Source organism: Ictidomys tridecemlineatus, chromosome 14 (assembly GCF_052094955.1).
Source record: "Ictidomys tridecemlineatus isolate mIctTri1 chromosome 14, mIctTri1.hap1, whole genome shotgun sequence".
Lineage (NCBI taxonomy): Eukaryota > Metazoa > Chordata > Mammalia > Rodentia > Sciuridae > Ictidomys > Ictidomys tridecemlineatus.
Genome location: NC_135490.1, coordinates 4,810,502 through 4,824,271, shown reverse-complemented (window position 1 = coordinate 4,824,271; position 13,770 = coordinate 4,810,502). Strand labels below are relative to the sequence as shown.

The window sequence follows — 13,770 nt, the reverse complement described above, 5'->3', positions numbered from 1 at the left end:
AAGAGGTTTCTCTTAATTTGTTTGCATATTATATCTGCCAGAGATTAAATTCAAGTGCTGTGGATTTAGTTAAAATCTAAAGTTTTTTGCATCCCACAAACCTGTGCTATCATAGATCTTCCACTAGCAACATGTGTCTACTTAAATGTAAATTAAACAAAATTTAGAATGTCAATTAAAGTAAAATCAAATAAAATGAAGACTTCCTTTCCTTTGATGCACTGGCCACATGCAGAAACCACATGCAGGCTGGGGAAGTACACTGGACAGAGCAGACAGAGTGTGTCACCGTCACTGCAGAAAGCTCTCTTCTATGGTACTGTCATGTTCCTGGAGTGACATGACCAGCAGATGCTCAGTCATGCCTCACTGGCCACACAGGAGAGCTCACACTGATTCAACTTCAAAGACACTTCTGAGAACACAGCAGAACTACTGTTGTCTGCAGAATTCCCAATTTGGTTAAACTATGTAGCTTACTGGTGTATTAGTTATCCAATTTTCTAAAATGGACTTTAATCCTTGATATCCAATCATCCTATATACAGGACACCAACAAAAACTTAACTGAGCACTTTTATAGGTGTCCTACACAACGGTATGCATTTTTATAGGTATCCTATACGCAGGATGACGGACACAACGAGTTAAGAAGAACATTCCTGTTGTTGGGGAACACAACAGCTTCTAAGAACTATGACCAACTTTCAGAAACACTCTCCATGGGAAACTTCACACATATTCTAATTTGATTCCTACACAAATGTGGGGCTTACACAAATATATCTATGTATTTTAGAAATAAGAAACTGGTGTTTGGTAACATTAGGCAACATGTACTCACATAGCTAATCAGAGTCAGAGTGTGGCTTCTGCCTCTCCTCTGTAAACCTACAAGTCAGAAGTTATTTCCATGACCCTTAACCCACTCAGCAGGAAAAAATTACCCTTACATGCCCATGTACTTCGATTTTTAACTAAATCCAAAGTACTTGAACATAATATCTTATACATATGAAATAACATGCCAATGAATTTAGGAGAAACCTCATTTCCTCAGAGATGATACATTACTCATTCAATCATAAAACATACATTCTCCAGGAAGAAAAACTAAAAGGATCTTTCTCTTTAAAAAGTTATTTTTCAAACACAGTTAACCTTTTACTTACCTTGTTGAGCAGCAAATGTCTGGCTAGCCGAAAGGAGCTTTGTCTGTCCTGGATTATACCTTGTTCCCTCTGGAAAAATCACAAGATACATCTGTGGGGCATAAAGGAAATTCAGTTTGCCTTTTTTGTATGAGCTTTGTTGTTGTTACTGTTAATTTACCCATGCTAATCCTATTATTACAGGATTTACATACAACATTTTTTCATGCAGAGCAATCAAACTGCACACACTCACTTGAGTCTGAACACAGCATGGACTACATGTAAAACGCAACCCTCATGGTGGGCCTGCCACTGAGGATCTAAAACAGTTCTAATGACATGCTAGCGTTCACAAATCGAAAATCTGGCCACACCATACTGACTTGTAATGAAATCACCTTTCCCCTCTAAGAATCTCTACCATTTTATTTCATTTGTCCATTGACTTAATAACATTGCAGCTGCACATTCATACTGGTATTCAGTATATTTCTATACATGTATAGAGTATGCACTGACCCTGCCCCAACCGTCCTGTTTTCACCCTTTCCCCCTAAAAACCCAACATGACATTTAAAAGGGTGCAAAATTAATGTTAAGTATCAAGACAAAAGTATATCTCAAGTACTAAATGTACTAAAAGTACATTTCCATTTTAGGAAAATTATATATATACATTGAATATTCCATAATATAAAAGGTAATATCTGCATTTTGAAAGCTTTGTACAATAATCCTATTTTATAGAACTTCTCTAATGCATTTGCAGCTTCATATTAGTTACATAAGTTGAAGTAATATAGTACCTATAAATAAAATGAGACTATCAAGTATCTACTAAGCAATCAATTAGTCTAAGCTTTTTATAAGTACCTACCTGGGAAGGTAAAAATAAAAACATTAAATCATACAATAACAAACTCTCAGTTTGAGAAGTGAGTTACAAAAACTACATTGATATTTTTAATTGACAGCCAAAAGAAAAGACAAAAGTAAAACATTCACCTTTTCAAATAAATGGGTAGAGTAGGCACTTTGGATTTGACTAAGAGGCACTCTACCTCTGAGTCACATCCCTCTTCCTTTTTATTTTTATTTTATTTTTAAAATTCTAATTTTTTTTATTTTTTTCATAATAAGGTTAGAAATCAATAAGTTAAAAAACAGAAACCACTCTAACGCCTGGACACTAAATAATAATACACTTTTGAATGATGAATGGATGGCAGAAGAAATTAAGGGAGAAATTTTTTTTAAAAAATCATATAAACTAATGGAAATAATGATATAAATCTCTGGGACTGTATAAAAGCAATTCTAAGAGGAAAATTTACAGCACTGAGTTCATACATTAGAAACTAGAAAGATACCAAATAATCTAATACTATATCTCAAGACCTTAGAAAAAGAAAAAATTAAACAAAAATCAATAGAAAATAATTAAAACCAGTACCAAAATCAATGAAATACAGAATTTAAACACACACACACACACACACACACACACACACAGGATCAATGAAACAGTTTCTTGAAAGAACAAACAAGACTTATAAACCGCTAGTCAAATTAACCAAAATAAGGAGAGAGAATAAAATTAGAGATGAAAAAGAAAATACACCACAGACACTACTGAATCCACAAGATCATAAGAAACTATTTTAAAAATTTATACTCCAATAAGCTATAAGATCTGGAAGATATTGACAATTTCCTAGAGAGACAGAGCTTCCTTACACAAATTGAACCATGAGGATATAGAAAACCTAAACATATCAATAATAAGAAAAAAAATTGAAGGAGATAGCAAAAGCCCTCCAAAAAAAAGTCCAAGACTGGATGGATTCTTAGCCAAGTTCTACTAGGTCTTTAAAAAAGAGGTAATTGATGGGCTGGGCCTGCAGCTCTGGGGTAGAGTGCTGGCCTAGCAGGTGTGAGGCGCTGGGTTCGATCCTCAGCACCACATTAAAAATAATTAATTAAAGGTATTGCGTCTACCTACAACTAAAAAGTATATTTTAAAAAAAGAAGAATTGACTAATCCTCTTCAAATTATTCCATGAAATAAAAAAGCAGGGTACACTGTCAAACAAAGACACATCAAGGAAAGAACACTTCAGATCAATATTCTTGATGAACACAGATGCAAAAAATCTTAGTAAAATATTGGCAAACTGAATACAAAAACACATTAAGGGGCTGGGGTGGTGGCTCAGAGGTAGAGCACTCGCCTACGTGCGTGAGGCACTGGTTTGGATTCTCAGCACCACATAAATATATAGTAAAGATATTGTATCCACCTATAACTAAAAAATAAATATTAAAAAAACACACACACTAAAAGCTGGGCGTGGTGGTGCATGCCTGTAATTCCAGCAACTCAGGACTGAGACGAACTATCACAGGTTTGATGCCAGCCTCAGCAACTTAATGAGGCTATAAGCAACCTAGTGAGACTCTGTCTCAAAACAAACAAACAAATAGGGCTGAGTATGTGGCTCAGTGGTTAAGTGCCCTTGCATTCAATCCCTGCTACCAAACACACACACACAGATATTGCATCATGATCAAGTGGGTTTTGTCCCAGGGATGCAAGGTTGGTTCAATAAATATAATTCCCCATATAAATAACCTTAAGGATGAGAATCACATGATTATCTCAATAGATGCAGAAAAAGAATTTGGCAAAGTGCAGCACCCATTCATGTTAAACAACAGGCACTAGGGATAAAAGTAAGTACTTCAACATTGTAAAGGATGTATATGACAAACCCCAAGCCAACAGCATACTGAATGAAGAAAAACTGCAAACATATCCTCTTAAACAGAAACGAGAAGGATGCCCACTCTCACCACTCCTACTCAACACAGTCCTCAAAACCCAGCCAGGTCAATCAAGCAGAAGAAGGGAATTAAAGGGCTACAACAGGAAAAGAAGAGCTCAAATTATCTGTTTGCCAATGACATGAGCCTATATTTAGAAGACCCCAAAAATTCCGCTAGAAGACTTCTAGAGTTGAAAACCAAATTTGATAAAGTAGCCGGGGGCAGTGGCATACGCCTGAAATCCCAGCGCTCAAGAGGCTGAGGAACAAGGATCGCAAGTTCAAAGTTAGCCTCAGGAAAAGGGAGGCACTAACCAACTCAGTGAGACCTTTTTCCTAAATAAAATACAAAATAGGGCTGGGGATGTGACTCAGTGGTTGAGTGCCCCGAGTTCAATCCCTAGTACACCCCAACCAAAAAAAAAAAAAAAAGGTAAAGGAGCAGATATAAAAATACATACATAAATCAATTTAACATACATAAATCAATCACTTCCCTATACTCCAATAACAAACCTGCTGAAAAAGAAATTAGGAAAAATATCCCAATTATAATAACCTCAAAAAAATGGAAATAAATCGCACAAAGAATGTCAAAGAACTCTACAATAAAAACTATTGAACACAGAAGAAAGAAACTGAATAAGACCTCAGAAGATGGAAAGACCTTCCATGTTCTTGGATAGGCAAAATATTATTAAAATGACCCTACTATCAAAAGCATTCTACAGATTCAATGCAATTACCACCAAAATACCAATAACATTCTTCACAGAACTAGAAAAGGCAGTTGGAAAAACAAGAGACCCAGAAGAGCTAAAGCAATTCTGAGCAAACTGAATGCATCACAATACGAGACCTCAAAATATGCTACAGAGCTAGAGTAACAAAAGAGCACGGTACCAGCACCAGAACGGACATGAAGACCAAGGGAACCCTGAGCATCCTCAGCCAACTGTTCTCTTCATCGATCCAGACAAGCACCCTCCTAACAAATAAGCATTTCCATAGCCAGGCTTATTTTGTACAGGTTTATGCACTGCGTTATGCATGAAAAGCAGTAAACATACAACACACATTTTGTTTAGTACCTGAATAATGGAACTTGCATGTGAAACAAATGATCTTGGATCACTCTAGTAAAATTAGACAAACTATTAGGAAATTTTAAAAAACCTTAAGTTAACTAAATTTAAAGAGGTAAATTAGACATCAGAATAATATTTTGTATGATTGTAGTACAAGTAAGATTAGAAACATCAAAGTTCTGAATGTGCTAGATAAAGATAAAAAGTCAATGTTTACCACACTTAAATTTCATAATGAAATTACTTTCACTAAACAAAATGGTAAAAAAGTCAGTAACTAAAAATTATTCAAGTTACTTCAAAAGAGATTTTTAGGAAAGATGGTGGGTTGAGATGGACATCATTACCCTGAGTACATGTATGAAGACATAAATGGTGTGACTCTACTTTGTGTACAACCAGAGACAGGAAAATCCGTGCTCTATATGTGTACTATGAATCAAAATGCATTCTGCTGTCATGTATAACAAATTAGAATAAATAAATAAAATTTTAAAAAGAAAAAAAAAACAAGACCAAGGGAATAGAAGACACAGAGATAAACCCACATAAATACAACTATCTGATACTAGATAAAGGTACCAAAAACATTTCTTGGAAGAAAAGATGGCCTTTTAGACAAATGGTGTTAGGAAAAATGAAAATCCCTATGTAGAAAAATGAAACTTGACTCCTCTCTCTCACCCTGCACGAAAGTCAACTCAAAGTGGATTAAATACCCAGGAACTAGAACACAAATTCTGCAACTGCTAGATGAAAATGTAGGCTCAACAGTCCAACATGCTGGCACAGGAACCGACTTCCTTAACAGGACCTCTAAAGTACAAGAAATAAAACCAAAAACCAGTAAGTGGATGGCATCAAATTAAAAAGCTTCTGCACAGCAAAAGAAACGAATAAGAGCATAAAAAGAAAGCCCACAGAATGGAAGAAGATCTTTGCCACCTGCTCCTCTCATAGGACATTTATATCCAGAATATATAAAGAACTCAAAATACCTGACACTATGACATCAAATAACCCAATTAATAAACGGGCAAAAGAACTAAACAGACACTTCTCAAAAGAAGAAATGCAATTAGCCAACAAATATATGAAAAAATGATCAACATCTTCAGCAGTCAGGGAAATGTAAATCAAAGCCACATTGAGATTTCACCTGACAAGGAGGAATGGGAGCTACAAGAAAAAACGACAAACTACTAGTAGTTAAATTATGGAGAGGATCTCTACTGCTACCCATGTTAAGTCTGATCTGCTAAGTTTTCACTGAAAGAACCCGAGATTCTGTTCTCCCCTGTGATGACCTTCAATATTTTTTTAAAAATACATATTTTCAAGATATGATACACCATTTGGAACATGAGATGTTTCACCCTCTGATGGAAAATTAACAACCTATTTACACTAAAAACCTAGTCAAAAATAAAACAACTCTAATCAGAGTTTTAAACTATAACCAACCACTGAACTGGACTTTTTCCATGCACCAGATAAGTTAATTATTAGAGGGATGTCATGAAAATATAAAGCACTAAGTGGCAGGCTCTTATGAATGTTTCCTTCACCCTCTGATTTTTAGAAATTCTATCTAGTTTACTAAATAGTTTTCAAAACACATTTATATAGCAACAATATTATAGAACTTAAAAACCCTATACTTTGAATACTGCCTTTTCTTTCATCTCTGCCTTCTGTCCCCCAAGCTAATCTAATCCAGCAAACCATTTTAAAGTTTTTTACAATTACAATCAGAAACACTCAAGTCATTCAAAAGTCCATCATCCGTTTAAGAGGAAAACCTGCCAAATGTGGCAGGATACAGAATAGTTTCTTTCCTCACTGAGCTCATTATTTATTTCACTCTGAAAGTGCTATATGCATGGTCAGAAAACATGGTCAGGTCCCATAAACACATATGTGAGTGTGGCAGGCAGGATAACGCCTTCCCTCCCTGGGAGGTCCACATCCTAACCCTGGAGCCCTCAACGTACTGTGGAACAAGGCCAGAGGGAGTTATGAGGATTACTTATGGACCTAAAGACAGCAAGTTATCTTCAACTAACCAGAAGGCTTAATATAATCATGAGAGTCCTTGAACAGGAAAGGGGCTCAAAAGTCAGAACCAGAGGGCTGGGGTTGGGGCTCAGTGGTAGAGTGCTTGCCTAGCACACGGGAGGCACTGGGTTCAAATCTCAGCACCACATAAAAGTGAAATAAAGATACTGTGCCCACCTATAACAAAAAAATAAATTTAAATATATATATATATATATATATATATATATATATTTTAAAAGTCAGAACCAGAGAAATGGTCCATAAGGACAGACCAGGCCAGCCAGCGCTCGCTCTAGAGACGGATGGAGCCACGAGGTAGGGAAGCAGGCCACTTTAAAAGCAGGGGAAGGCAGGAGCATGGATTCTCCCTAGAGTCTCTAGAAAGGACCACAGCCCACCAACACTTTGATTTCAGTCCAGTGAGATCTATTTTGGGCTGATTTTTAGAAAAGTTAAGATAATAAATCTGTGTTATTTTATGTAGTTATTTGTTAAAGTAGTAATAGGAAACTAAGACAATTTGTGTAGTTTTCAAATATGCTATTTAAGACTTGCTAACAAATTAATAGTTATTAAGAGATTTAATGAAAATGGAAACCAAAGCTTAGAAAGTGACTTATGTAAAATAACAAAGTCTAAACAGCAGATCTGATGCCAAAGGAGTACTCTCATCTAATAGGCTGCCTCCCACTCCAAAAGAAACTTGGAAGAAAAAGCACTAAGTCTCTATATGTGTTGTATAAATTTACTAGGTCGAATTCTAACTTCATGACTTTTATAAATTATGTAGTTATTTTTATCATAAATGTTTCATTTGCATCCAGAACCAATAAGTACCTTGTGAAAATACTGTCCCAGCAACAATTATGGAAATTATTTCCTAATAATTTGTAATACAGATGCACTTTTTTTAAATAAAATTTTGTAATCCCTTAAATAACAATATTGAGGACAAATTCATGTAGTCATAGATTCCTAAGAGATATACTAAGCCACATGTAAGCTAACTTGATAAATACATTCTACCATGTCAGTTACTTAACTTCAACAAATAAGAGTATAATCTCTGCTTTCATCTAGATTCTAAGAAATTGGACCTCAGATACAGGGTGATTCCAACATGAGCATGCCAGTCATTATGTGCTAGGAACATAAAAAGTGAGACTCTTGCCCTTGAAAAGCAATAAGGTTCTTTTAGTAAGTCACAATGAAAAAGTAGACTATCTGATTGAACCCTCCTATAAAAACAATTTGAAAAACTAGATATAACATAATTTTCAAAGTATCAAACAGATGATAAAGCCAGGTGTGGTGGTGCATGTCTGTAATCCCAGCAACTTAGGCGGCTGAGGCAGGAGGATTCCAAGTTCAAGGCCAGCTTCAACAACTTTAGCAATTGTCTCAGAATTACGTATTAATTTAGCATGCAGAACACTGAAGAAGGTTGCTCCTAACCCTACACCAGCACAACACTGGCAGCATGTATATTCACAACTTCAAAGAGCTGACAGGCTGCAAGGCAACCCCCACCAAACCCCCACCTGAGGAAGGGGCTCAAAGGGGAGAAGAGATGTCAACACTTGGAAATGCTGGGGGCCACTAAAAAAAGTCTCTTTAAAAAATTGTTACCAAGTTTCAAAAGCCAAATGTGAACCAGTAAAACAGAAGCACCCCTGATGGCCACAGGCACTACAACCTGAAGGAGGGAAGGAAGTGAGGAGGAAGGGAAAACCAAGGAAAGACAAAGGGGAAAATGCTGGAGTCGGGAAGAGAACGACACAGCCCTGGAGAGAGAAGCTGCCCAGCCCACACAGGCCCTTCCCTCCACTCTCCTGTGCAGTTGCTGGTAGAAGAGCAAGAAAATTCTGCTACACTTCAGATGTGGATGGAAACCTAAGGAGGCGAGGGGAAGAGCAGGAAGAAAGAAGCCTCAGAGGAGGGAGGGCAGGGATTCATCCAGGCACAGACAGAGGGGCAAAGGCAGGGTCAGAGAAGGCTGCCCTCCACACCCTCCCTAAGTCTGAATCAAAACAAAAATACTCCTTCTTTCCCGCTACCAAATCAGCAGAGCTCAGCAACACGTTCCAGAGTCCTGTGGGGAGAGGGAGCCTGAGTAAAAGCTGGGCATGCAACAGACACTTAGGGAAAACTCTCCAATAAGACACCCTCTATCCTGAGCACAAAGTAATGAAAGCTACTGGAATCTGAAGCCCCAAAGACAAAACACGACATAGCAAAGCTCAAGCCTAATACAACTGCTGGCTGGCAGACTCCACTCCCAACACAGGGAAAAAGGAAGGTGCGACCATTTCCAAGTGTCGGGACGATCTGCCTCAGTGCCTTCCAGTCTACCCAAGATGACAACTTTCAAAATCTTAGGAGGTGTGAAAAGGCAGATGAAAGCAGGGTCTGGACATAGAACCACCAGAAGCACTGGTCTCAGGCAGACGCTGGATGGAATACAGCCAGCAAGGATGAGAGGCACAATCAAGGTTCTCAAGTGGAGACGTTCAATATAAAGAGGAAATCATGAGAGAGTCAAAGAGAAATGTTGAGAGGAAGGACCAGGTACAGGTGAAGAATGCCTTTAACTGGCTCAAGTACAGACTGAGCACAGCCACAAGAAGAACTAGTGAACCTGAAGGCAATCAGCAGAAGTTACCCAAACTGTAACAATGGGGAGGGCAATTTGTGGGACAGGGTAAAGCATCCAAGAGCTGTGGGACAGCATCAAATGATCCAACACACCAGTAACCGGAGAAGAGAGAGAGAACAGGATAGCAACAATATTCAAAGAAACACAGGTTGAGCACTCCCAATTCAAAAATCAGAAATCCAAAATGTTCCAAAATCCAAAATTTTGAATACTGACATTCCTCAAAAAGTTTCAGATTTTGGAGCATTTCAGATTTTGATTAGAGATGTTCAACAGGTAAAGCCTAGGAAATTCCCGAAATCTAAAAAATTCGAAATTGAAACACTTCTGGTTCTCAAGGATACTCAACCTGTAACAAACAGAAATTTTCCAAAATTAATGATAGACACCAAATTGTAGAGCCAATAAGGAGAAAAGAAAAACGGACATTTTAACACATTAATCCATGTCTTTAAATTTAAAACTTTTAAAAGTGGATATAAATATTTCCAATCTAGTCTGTCTTTTGGAGATCTACAAAATGATCCCCACTGTATCAAAAACCCACCACACTGTGTAAAACTGAGTAGTCCCTTCTCGACTCAATGCCTGTCCTCCAGAGTGCGCTATACAGGACACAGGGCCGCTCTTCCCCTCATCTCATTCCATTGCCATCTGCCCAGACTGCATGCCACCTCCTACTGCAAAAACACCCAAAGAACATTTATGAGAAAATGCTCACACTGGGTACCTCACCGGCTGACTAGCAGAATCCCTTCAACGGGAGCCCAGGCTGCTGCCCACAAGCCCTGGCAAGTGGAGAGGAGGAGAGAGGGGATAAGAAAAAAAAGAAAAGAAGTTGAGCCCCTGAGCAAAGTTTCGGAGCACTTGGAATGCACTGAAAAGACAGATCCCAAGCCGTCATGGCAATCCTGTTGCTGATCCAGGGGGAGTCATGGGAAAAAGTCATTTGGCAGCAATTGGCATTCTTCAAATAGAAAATCAAGATTCTTGGTTTTTTGTTTTTTTTAAACCATAGTTTTAGAAAATAATATTCACATTGAATGTAAATATTAATACTCCTGGTTTTTCAAACAATTCAGTGTATAAGAAAAATCCAAATTTACACTGACAGAAAACAGTGGCTGCTTCTAGTACTAAATCTGATCTAAAGAAGACAGAGTTCCATGAGCTCCGAGGAACTCAAGTGTAGGGTTTCCAGCACATTGCCGTTTTCTATTTATAGACTCCAAAAGTATCAAATGTTCTTTTTATTTCTCTTTAAGGTCAACACTGACAACCACCAGGAAAGGACTTAATTGTCTGCAGCAACCTTTCTGATGGCTAAAAAGAATCACTGACTTTTATTTAGAGAGTTTTTGTTGCCTCACAAAACTCTGAATTATTTAGTACCTATATGGTTGTGTACTTTCAAACCAAATCCTAAATGTTACCTTGATCCTTGGACTAATAATTAGGAGTTGCTAAGGAAAAACACAAACAGCACTCTTACTGGGGTCCCTGCGTCCACGTAACTCTGTAGCTTCCTCCTCATGTCTCTTTCGTTAAATTTGGCACTTCGCTTTACATAGATCCCTCCGTGCTGCACATGAAAAAATGGGGAGAAAAATTATTTACTTTTAAATTAACCAATGGCCACAGTCATCAGAGAGGCAACTCTGCTCCTAAAGGGTAAAGAACAAAAAAAATTTCACAATTTAAGGAATATTTAATACATTCAAATATTAGCACCTAAATAACTTAAACATTCTGTTCTGACATTATTCCAATAAAATTGCATGCTATTCTATGAAAATATATGAACATTTAGTTTGTTGGTAGTTAATATCCTTTCTTTTTTAAAAATATATCCTTTAAACCAAAAACTCTATTTATCAGATGGATCTTAACTCCCAATTTTCCACTGATTCATTACAGAATCACTAAAAAGTATCCTTAAATGTTAGCACTAACAACCTTTAGGGATTTGAAAAAATGACCCAGCTACAGCTATTTACGTGGCACTGGTAAGGACTACATTTGTTTCCCCCAAACCCAGGTGTTGAGGCTCCAACTTCCATGGTGACTGTGTGGAGATAGGGGTAATCATGATAAGTACATCAAGGTCCTGGGGGGGGGGTGAGCCAGAGTGACTGCATCCTTCTGAGGAAAACAAACACCAGGCATGCAGTGCACAGAACAAGATCACATAAGACACAGGAAGGGTGCTGTCATCTGCCAGCCAGGGAGAAAGGCTGGGCAGAAACCAGCTCTCTCACACCTGGATCCTGCACTTTAAGACCTTAGAAAATAAATGCCCTCATGCTAAGAACTTTACACATTAGCTCATTATTTTGCTTAATCTCTGAGAGATCACAATTAATTTTATCATTGGTTTCTTAAAGTAACTGACTACTGAATCCTATGTCTTTAGTTTCCTATCTGACTTTTGTACTTTTCCTATTTCATTTAACTATGTGGACAATCAGACACATATATACATATACAACATCAAAAATACCAAAGAAAAATTCTGGGGATATATTTCAGTGGTACAGCGACTGCTCAGCATGCATGAAGACATGCATTCAATCCCCAACACCACAAAACAGAACCAAAAAATCCACATATATTTATATTAAGTGTATGTTAAACTTTAAAATATATTTTTTAAACTGACCCATATGTAAAGGAAAAGGTAGAGGAAAGAAAAGTTACCTGAGAAAAGTAACACCCATATAATGGAAGCCACTTGAGCCTATCCTTCAACACGTAGCGCACGTGTCCGAGAGCATTCTGCCGGATGGCCAGAATATCAGCAACAACCCAGTCAACTGCAAAGACAGACTCCGTCAGTATGTCCAGCGCCCCTCCCCAGAGACCACAGAAACAGCCTCTTCACAGCACTGTGTTAGGAATATGCTATGAGAATAATCAGAATGTTTAAAATTACTTTACATAAACCCCAGATACTTAAAAAACTTAAATTGAGGGGATTTTTTTTTTCTTTTTTACATTATCCTCCAATTCTTGAAAGGCTTTTTATTTCAAGGACAAAAGAAAAAAAATCACAAAGTACCAACTAATTCAACAGAAGTATTTTACAAAGAATAAGCTGAGTTTTTAAAATTAAGACATATTTTTTCTTTTTTTCATAAAAAGGGGGAAATTATAAGCAGAAAATGCTAAGAAACTATCAAGGGTGACTAAATATTCTGGACACACATGCTCAACAAAAGGCCAGGGCCCTTTATGAAGGAGCCTCTGGACACAGTACTAGGTCACACTGGTATTCAGAAGGTCTCAGATGCCTTACAACGAGGCTAGGGAGATGTGTGCTCCTTACCAACCAAGGGACAAGGTCCCCGATAACCCATTACCCCGCTATGCTATTACCAAAGAGTCTCGAAACCAAGAGCAAAGCGTAAGTGAGCCGACAGGAGCGGCAACTGAAGCCTTCCAAGAAGTTGTGCACTGGGCTTCAAACAGAAGAAACGCTGACCCGCAGAAGTGGGCTTGCCAAAGCAAAGAAACAGGACCAGCAAACGGGGTGCAGAAGACAGTAACAGAGGAGGCGCTTTGAACAGATGAGAGGAAAGGAAATGAAGGGGACAAATAATAATAATGTCTTGAGAGCCAGAGAAACCGGACTTGAAAGCCAGTGGCTGCCAATGGCCTCTCCTGGTGAGAAGGGCAGTGTAAAGTAAAACGTGAAGGACACTCTAGCATTAGCAGATGAACTCAAGGTGTGAGACTTAAAAAATACATTTGTTAAGAACCTGTGCAAAGAATATACTTCTAGCATCACAAGCATATTCAAGGCCATGGAAATGAGAATTAAAGAAAAAATGGAGTAATTAAAGAAAAAAAAATGTTTTAAAGCCTAGGAAATAAGTCTGGAATTTAAAGAAATCACAATAAAGTTTTAACAAAAGGAGATAGTTTTCCACAGACTACAAGATGACTAACTCTCAGTCACATGAAATCCTTTAGACAACGCACATACT

The 13,770-nt window shown here is 37.7% G+C and overlaps 1 protein-coding gene and 1 non-coding gene across 5 annotated transcripts in view; both read right to left on the bottom strand.

The window, feature by feature from the left end:
• The window catches only part of Agpat5 (1-acylglycerol-3-phosphate O-acyltransferase 5), a 60,223-nt gene that overhangs the window by 21,578 nt on the left and 24,875 nt on the right, over nt 1-13,770 (bottom strand). For 3 of the 4 annotated variants that reach the window (XM_078030765.1, XM_078030763.1, XM_078030764.1), the window contains exons 3-5: nt 12,482-12,597; nt 11,277-11,366; nt 1,173-1,263 (exon numbers count right to left, since the gene is read on the bottom strand). In XM_078030765.1, the coding sequence (XP_077886891.1) occupies nt 1,173-1,263; nt 11,277-11,366; nt 12,482-12,597 (297 nt within the window). The remainder of the gene's footprint in view (nt 1-1,172; nt 1,264-11,276; nt 11,367-12,481; nt 12,598-13,770) is intronic. The other variant, XM_078030766.1, reaches the window with a different exon arrangement.
• LOC120884408 (small nucleolar RNA SNORD109A) lies at nt 4,903-4,953 on the bottom strand. Its single transcript, XR_005726847.1, has one exon. It is a non-coding gene; the product is annotated as a small nucleolar RNA SNORD109A (small nucleolar RNA).